The 8,546-nt window shown below is 56.6% G+C and overlaps 1 protein-coding gene across 1 annotated transcript; it reads left to right on the top strand.

The window, feature by feature from the left end:
* Positions 1-816: 816 nt before the first annotated feature.
* On the top strand, positions 817-8,052 carry LOC309452115 (RAC-beta serine/threonine-protein kinase-like; the record flags this gene model as incomplete). The annotated part of the gene is made up of 4 exons (XM_082076791.1): positions 817-1,043; positions 2,378-2,465; positions 4,247-4,349; positions 7,550-8,052. 4 exons carry the CDS (start codon positions 817-819, stop codon positions 7,627-7,629), a joined length of 498 nt encoding a protein of 165 aa, XP_081932917.1. The 3' UTR covers positions 7,630-8,052.
* Between the last annotated feature and the right edge of the window lie 494 nt (positions 8,053-8,546).

Below are 8,546 nucleotides of genomic sequence, written 5' to 3'. Positions count from 1 at the left end.
TCTCCTCCTTCTCCTCTTCCATCTCCTCTTCCTTCTCCTTCTTCTTTCTCTTCTTCTTCCTTCCCTCTTCTCCTCCTTCCTCCTCATCTCCTTCTCCTCCTCCTCCTCTTCCTTCCTTCTCCTTCCTCTCTCCTCCTCCTCCTCCTCCTTCTCCTCCTCCTCCATCTCCATCTCCTTCTCCTCCTCCTCATCTCCTTCTCTTCCATCTCCTTCTCCTCCTTCTCTTCATTTGTCCTCTTCCTTCTCCTCCCTCTTCCTTCTCCTCCTCCTCTCCTCCTTATTTCTCCTCTTCCATCTCCTCTTCCTTCTCCTTCTTCATTCTCCTTCTCTTCCTTCTCCTCTTCTCCGCCTTCTCCTCCATCTCCTTCTCCTCCATCTCCTTCTCCTCCATCTCCTTCTCCTCCTTCTCCGCTTCCTTCTCCTCTTCCTTCCTCCTCCTTCTCCTCCTCTTCCATCTCCTCTTCCTTCTCTCCTTCCCCTTCTTTTCCATCTCCTTCTCCTCCTTCTCCATCCCTCCATCTCCATCTCCTCCATCTCCATCTCCTACATCTCCTCCCTCCTTCTCCTCCTTCTCCATCTCCTTCTCCTCCTCTTCCTCCTCCTCCTCCTTCTCCTCCTCTTCCATCTCCTCTTCCTTCACCTTCTCCTTCCTTCTTCTCCTTCGCCTTCTTTTCCATCTCCTCCTCCTCCTTCTCTTCCTTCTCCTCCTTCTCTTCCATCTCGTTCTCTTCCATCTCCTTCTCCTCCATCTCCCTTCTCTCCTGTTTTTCCACTTCCTCTTCCTTCCTCCTCCTCTCCGTGGTCTCTCACGTCCCCATGTCCCCTCAGGTGCTGGAGGACAACGACTACGGCCGCGCGGTGGACTGGTGGGGCCTGGGGGTGGTGATGTACGAGATGCTGTGCGGCCGCCTGCCCTTCTACAACCAGGACCACGAGCGGCTGTTCGAGCTCATCCTCATGGAGGACATCCGCTTCCCCCGCTCGCTCGCGCCGCCTGCGCGCGACCTGCTGGCCGGCCTGCTCAAGAAGGACCCCAAGCAGAGGTTTGGGGACGTTGAGGACAATGGGGACGTTGGGGACAATGGGGACGTTGGGGATGATGGGGATGATGGGGACGTTGGGGATGATGGGGACGTTGGGGATGATGGGGCACCACGGACATTGGGGATGATGGGGACACCACGGACATTGGGGACACCCTGGATATTGGGGATGATGAGGACACCACGGACATTGGGGACGATGGGGACACCATGGGGACACTGGGACATCACGGACATTGGGGATGATGGGGACACCACAGACATTGGGGACACCATGGACATTGGGATGATGGGGACACCATGGACATTGGGGACACCATGGACATTGGGGACGATGGGGACACCATGGGGACACTGGAGACATCATGGACATGGGGGACATGGGATGATGGGGACACCACAGACAATGGGGACACCATGGACATTGGGGACACTGGGGACACCACGGACATTGGGGACATTGGGGACACCATGGGGACACTGGGGACACCACGGACATTGGGGACACCATGGGGACGCTGGGGACACCATGGACATTGGGGACACTGGGGACACCACAGACATTGGGGACGATGGGGACACCATGGGGACCTTTCGGACATTGGGGACACCATGGGGACGCTGGGGACACCATGGGGACGTTTTGAACATTGGGGACCCTGGGGGGATATTGGGGACACCATGGGGACGCTGGGGACACCGTGGGGATGTTTGGGACATTGGGGACCCTGTGGGGACATTGGGGACACCATGGGGACACTGGGGACACCATGGGGACATTTCGGACATTGGGGACACCGCAGGGATGCTGGGGACTTTGGGGACGTTGGGGACACCATGGGGATGCTGGGGACACCATGGGGACGTTTGGGACTTTGGGGACACCTTGGGGACACTGGGGACATGGGGGACACCGTGGGGGTGCTGGGGACACTATGGGGATGCTGGGGACACCATGGGGACATTGGGGACAATGGAGACACCATGGACACTGCGGACATTGGGGACACCGTGGGGGTGCTGGGGACATTGGGGACAACGGGGACACCACGGACACTGCAGACATTGGGGACACCGTGGGGATGCTGGGGACATTGGGGACACTGTGGGGACATTGGGGACGATGGGGACACCGGGACATTGGGGATGATGGGGACGCCATGGACACTGGGGACACCACGGACATTGGGGACGATGGGGACACCGTGGGGACACCATGGGGACATTGGGGACCCCGCGGGGACATTGGGGACACCATGGGGACGGCTCGGGGGTGACAGGGATGGCTCGGGGGACGTTGGGGACAGCGGGTGACGCGGGGGGTGTCCCCGCAGGCTGGGGGGCGGACCCGGCGACGCCAGGGAGGTGATGGAGCACCGGTTCTTCAGCGGCGTCAACTGGCTGGACGTGGTGCAGAGGAAGGTGCGACGGGAAACGGGAAACAAACAGGAAGAGGAAGTGGGAAAGAAGGAAAAGGGGGAAAGGGAAGGGAAGGGAAAAGGGAAGGGAAGGGAAAAGGGAAAAGGGAAGGGAAGGGAAAAGGGAAAGGGAAAGGGAAAGGGAAAGGGAAAGGGAAAGGGAAAGGGAAAGGGAAAGGGAAAGGGAAAGGGAAAGGGAAAGGGAAAGGGAAAGGGGAGGGAAATGGGAAGGGGAAGGAAAAGGGAAATGAAGGAGGAGGAGGAGCGGAAAAGAAAAAGGAAAGGAAAGAAGGAAAGGAAAGGAAAGGAAAGGAAAGGAAAGGAAAGGAAAGGAAAGGAAAGGAAAGGAAAGGAAAGGAAAGGAAAGGAAAGGAAAGGAAAGGAAAGGAAAGGAAAGGAAAGGAAAGGAAAGGAAAGGAAAGGAAAGGAAAGGAGAAAGGGGAAAGGGGAGGAAAGGAAAGGGAAATGGGAAGGGGAAGGAAAAGGAAAAGGGAAATGGAGGAGGAGGGGAAAAGAAAAAGGGAAAGGAAAAGGGAAGGGGAAGGAAAAGGGAAAAGAAAAGGGAAGGGAAAAGGGAGAAAGGTGGAAAGGAAAGGGGAAGAGGAAGGAGAAGGGAAAAGGAAAGGAGAAGGGAAGGAAAAGACAAGGCAAAAGAGAAATGGGAAAAGGGAAAAGGGAGGGAAAGGGAAGAAGGAAAGGTAAGGGAAAAGGATGGAAAAAAAGAAGGGAAAAGGGAAGGGAAGGGGAAACAGGAAAGGAAAAGAGAGAAAGAAAAGGGAAGAGGAAAGTAAAAATAGGAAGGAAATGGGAAAAGGGGAAAATGAAGGAGAAGGGAAAAAGAAAAGGGAAGGGGAAGGAAAGGGGAAAAGAAGAAGGAAAGGGGAAATGAACAGGGAAAAGGCAAGGAAAGGAAAAGGAAAGGAATGGGAAGGAAAAAGGAAGGAATGGGGAAGGAAAGGGAAAGAAAGGGAAGAAAAGGGAAAAGAAAGGAAAGGGAAAAGAAAAGGAAAAGAAAAGGAAGGGAAGGAAAGGGAAAGGAAAGGGAAGGGAAAAGGAAGGAATGGGGAAGGAAAGGGAAAGAAAGGGAAGAAAAGGGAAAAGAAAGGAAAGGGAAAAGAAAAGGAAGGGAAGGAAAGGAAAGGGAAAGGAAAGGGAAGGGAAAAGGAAGGAATGGGGAAGGAAAGGGAAAGAAAGGGAAGAAAAGGGAAAAGAAAGGAAAGAGAAGGAAAGGGAAAAGAAAAGGAAGGGAAGGAAAGGAAAGGGAAAGGAAAGGGAAGGGAAAAGGAATAAAGGAAAGGGAAAGGGCGGAAAGAAAAGAGAAGGGGAAGGAAATGGGAAAGGGAAACAGGAAAAGAGGAAAGGAAAAGGGAAGGGGAAAGGAAAATGGGATGGAAATGGGAAAAGGGAAAAAGGAAGGGAAAGGGGAAAAGAGGAAGGAAGAGGGGAAAGGAAAAGGGGAAAGGGAAGGAAAGGAAAAGGGAAAAGGGAAGGAAAGAAAAAGGGAAGGGAAGGAAAAAGGAAGGAATGGGGAAGGGAAGGGAAGGGGAGGGGAGGGGAGGGGAGGGGAAGGGGAAGGGGAAGGGGAAGGAGAAGGAGAAGGAGAAGGAGAAGGAGAAGGAGAAGGAGAAGGAGAAGGAGAAGGAGAAGGAGAAGGAGAAGGAGAAGGAGAAGGAGAAGGAGAAGGAGAAGGAGAAGGAGAAGGAGAAGGAAAAGGAAAAGGAAAAGGAAGCGGGGCCGCGTTGCACTGTCCCCAAGCCGCCCTGTCCCTGTCCCGTGTCCCCGCAGCTGGTGCCACCGTTCAAGCCCCAGGTGACATCGGAGATGGACACGCGGTACTTCGATGACGAGTTCACGGCACAGCCCATCACCATCACCCCCCCCGACCACTGTGAGTGTCACCGCCACTGTCACCGGCACTGTCACCCGTCCCCTTGTCACCTGTCCCCTTGTCACCTGTCACCTGTCCATCACCATCACCCCCCCCGACCACTGTGAGTGTCACCGGCACTGTCACCGGCACTGTCACCTGTCACCTGTCCCCTTGTCACCTGTCACCTGTCCCCTGTCACCCGTCCCCAGCCCATCACCATCACCCCCCCCGACCACTGTGAGTGTCACCGGCACTGTCACCTGTCCCCTTGTCACCTGTCCCCTGTCCCCTTGTCACCTGTCACCTGTCCCCCGTCACCCGTCCCCTTGTCACCTGTCACCTTGTCACCTGTCACCTGTCCCCTTGTCACCTGTCACCTGTCCATCACCATCACCCCCCCGACCACTGTGAGTGTCACCGCCACTGTCACCTGTCCCCTTGTCACCCATCCCCAGCCCATCACCATCACCCCCCCCGACCACTGTGAGTGTCACCGGCACTGTCACCTGTCCCCTTGTCACCTGTCACCTGTCACCTGTCCGTCACCATCACCCCCCCCGACCACTGTGAGTGGCACTGTCACTGTCACCCGTCCCCTTGTCACCCGTCCCCTTGTCACCTGTCCCCTTGTCACCTGTCACCTGTCCATCACCATCACCCCCCTGACCACTATGAGTGACACTGTCACCTGTCCCTTTGTCCCCATCCCTGTCCCTGTGTCCCCATGTCCCCATCCCTGTCCCCATGTCCCCATCCTTGTCCCCATGTCCCCATCCCTGTCCCCTTGTCCCTTTGTCCCCATGTCCCCATCCCTGTCCCTTTGTCGCCATCTTTGTCCCTTTGTCCCCATCCCTGTCCATTTGTCCCTTTGTCCCCATCTCTGTCCCTTTGTCCCCATCCCTGTCCCCTTGCCCCTTTGTCCCCATCCCTGTCCCTTTGTCCCCATGTCCCCATCCCTGTCCCCATGTCCCCATCCCTTTGTCCCCATGTCCCCATCCTTGTCCCTTTGTCCCCATCCCCACGTCCCCACTATTGTCCCTTGTCCCCATCTCTGTCCCCTTGTCCCTTTGTCCCCATGTCCCCATCCCTGTCCCTTTGTCCCCTTGTCCCCATCCCTGTCCCTTTGTCTCCATCTTTGTCCCTTTGTCCCCATCCCTGTCCCCTTGTCCCCACGTCCCCACATCCCCATCATTGTCCCTTGTCCCCGTCCCTGTCCCTGTGTCCCCTTGTCCCCATCCCTTAGTACCCATCCCTATCCCCTTGTCCCCATCCCCACGTCCCCACTATTGTCCCTTGTCCCCATCTCTGTCCCCTTGTCCCTTTTTTCCCATCTCTGTCCCCTTGTCCCTTTGTTCCCATCCATGTCCCCTTGTCCCCATCCCTGTCCCTGTGTCCCCTTGTCCCCATCCATGTCCCCTTGTCCCCATCCCCACGTCCCCACTATTGTCCCTTGTCCCCATCCCTGTCCATTTGTCCCTTTGTCCCCATCTCTGTCCCCTTGTCCCAATCTCTGTCCCCTTGTCCCTTTGTCCCCATCCCTGTCCCTTTGTCCCCATGTCCCCATCCCTGTCCCCATGTCCCCATCCCTGTCACTTTGTCCCCATCCTTGTCCCCACCACTGTCCCCATGTCCCCATCCCTGTCCCTTTGTCCCCATGTCCCCATCCCTGTCCCCATGTCCCCATCCTTGTCCCTTTGTCCCCATCCCCACGTCCCCACTATTGTCCCTTTGTCCCCATCTCTGTCCCCTTGTCCCTTTGTCCCCATGTCCCCATCCCTGTCCCTTTGTCTCCATCTTTGTCCCTTTGTCCCCATCCCTGTCCCTTTGTCCCTTTGTCCCCATCTCTGTCCCTTTGTCCCTTTGTTCCTATCCCTGTCCCTTTGTCCCCATCCCTGTCCCTTTGTCCCTTCGTTCCCATCCCTGTCCCCATGTCCCCATCCTTGTCCCCCTGTCCCCATCCCTGTCCCTTTGTCCCCATGTCCCCATCCCTGTCCCCATGTCCCCATCCTTGTCCCTTTGTCCCCATCCCCACGTCCCCACTATTGTCCCTTGTCCCCATCCCTGTCCCCTTGTCCCTTTGTCCCCATCCTTGTCCCTTTGTCCCCATCCCTGTCCCCTTGTCCCTTTGTCCCCATCCCTGTCCCTTTGTCCCCATCCTTGTCCCTTTGTCCCCATCCCTGTCCCCTTGTCCCCTTGTCCCCATCCCTGTCCCTTTGTCGCCATCCATGTCCCCTTGTCCCCATCCCTGTCCCCTTGTCCCTTTGTCCCCATCCCTGTCCCTTTGTCCCCATCCCTGTCCCTTTGTCACCATCCATGTCCCCTTGCCCCCATCCCTGTCCCTTTGTCCCTTTGTCCCCATCCCTGTCCCTTTGTCGCCATCCATGTCCCCTTGTCCCCATCCCTGTCCCCTTGTCCCTTTGTCCCCATCCCTGTCCCTTTGTCCCCATGTCCCCATCCCTGTCCCCATGTCCCCATCCTTGTCCCCATGTCCCCATCCCTGTCCCCTTGTCCCTGTGTCCCCATGTCCCCATCCCTGTCCCTTTGTCCCCATCCCTGTCCCCATGTCCCCATCCCTGTCCCCATGTCCCCATCCTTGTCCCTTTGTCCCCATCCCCACGTCCCCACTATTGTCCCTTGTCCCCATCTCTGTCCCCTTGTCCCTTTGTCCCCATGTCCCCATCCCTGTCTCCCTTTGTCCCCATGTCCCCATCTCTGTCCCCTTGTCCCTTTGTCCCCATGTCCCCATCCCTGTCCCTTTGTCCCTTTGTCCCCATGTCCCCATCTCTGTCCCCTTGTCCCTTTGTCCCCATGTCCCCATCCCTGTCCCTTTGTCTCCATCTTTGTCCCTTTGTCCCCATCCCTGTCTCCTTGTCCCTTTGTCCCCATCCCTGTCCCTTTGTCCCCATGTCCCCATCCTTGTCCCCATGTCCCCATCCCTGTCCCTTTGTCCCCATGTCCCCATCCTTGTCCCCATGTCCCCATCCCTGTCCCTTTGTCCCCATGTCCCCATCCTTGTCCCCATGTCCCCATCCCTGTCCCCATGTCCCCATCCCTGTCCCCTTGTCCCCATCCCCACGTCCCCACTATCGTCCCTTGTCCCCATCCCTGTCCCTTTGTCCCCATCCCTGTCCCCTTGTCCCCATCCCTGTCCCTTTGTCCCCACGTCCCCACATCCCCATCATCGTCCCTTGTCCCCACCATTGTCCCTTTGTCCCCAGATGCCACCTCGGGCTCCCCGGAGCTGGACCAGCGCACTCACTTCCCCCAGTTCTCCTACTCGGCCAGTATCCGGGACTAATGGGCCACCAAGGCCACCAAAAGGCCACCAAGGCCACCAAAAGGCCACCAAAAGGCCACCAGGTTTGCCGCCCCTCCCCCCCCCCGGCCTCGTTCGCCTTTTTAATTAATTATTATTAATTATTTCTATCTTTTTTTCTTCATTTCAAACCTTTTTTACCCCAAACCCAATGTCCCGTGTCCCCCCATGTCACCCCAAATCGGGGGGGAAATGCGTTGGGGACACATTGGGGACACCGCGGCGGGGGTGGCGTTGTCCCCATCGTCCCCAAAATCCAAGTGATTCCCCCCAAAAAGCCTCAAAATTGGGGGTTTCGGTGCCTTAAAGTCGCGGTGACGCACGGGTGTTGTTGTCACACGGTGACGCGGTGACGCGGTGACGTCACCCGTTTGTACGGTACGAGCAATAAAACGGGGGAGTTTTTGGGGTGGTTTTGGTGCTTTTGGGGGGAAATTGGGGTTTTGGGGGCACCAAGGGGGGACTTGGTGGCACTAATGTCCCCAAGAGTGTCTTGAGTGGCCCTAATGTCCCCAATAGTGTCCCCAAGAGCCCCAATAGTGTCTTGAGTGGCCCTAAGTGTCCCCAATAGTGTCCCCAATAGTGTCCTTGGTGTCCCTAAGTGTCCCCAATAGTGTTTGGTGTCCCTAAGTGTCCCCAATAGTGTCCCCAAGAGCCCCAATAGTGTCCTTGGTGTCCCTAAGTGTCCCCAATAGTGTCCCCAATAGTGTCCCCAAGAGCCCCAATAGTGTCCTTGGTGTCCCTAAGTGTCCCCAATAGTGTCCCCAATAGTGTACCCAAGAGCCCCAATAGTGTCATTAGTGTCCCATGTAGTGTCCCCAAGGCCCCAAATATCGTCCCTAAGTGTCCCCAATAGTGTCCTTGGTGTCCCCAATAGTGTCCCCAAGGCCCCAGTAGTG

The sequence above is a fragment of the Streptopelia decaocto genome (assembly GCF_964273445.1).
Source record: "Streptopelia decaocto genome assembly, contig: HAP1_SCAFFOLD_2414, whole genome shotgun sequence".
Taxonomy (NCBI): domain Eukaryota; kingdom Metazoa; phylum Chordata; class Aves; order Columbiformes; family Columbidae; genus Streptopelia; species Streptopelia decaocto.
This window is presented reverse-complemented; position numbering and strand designations above follow the sequence as displayed.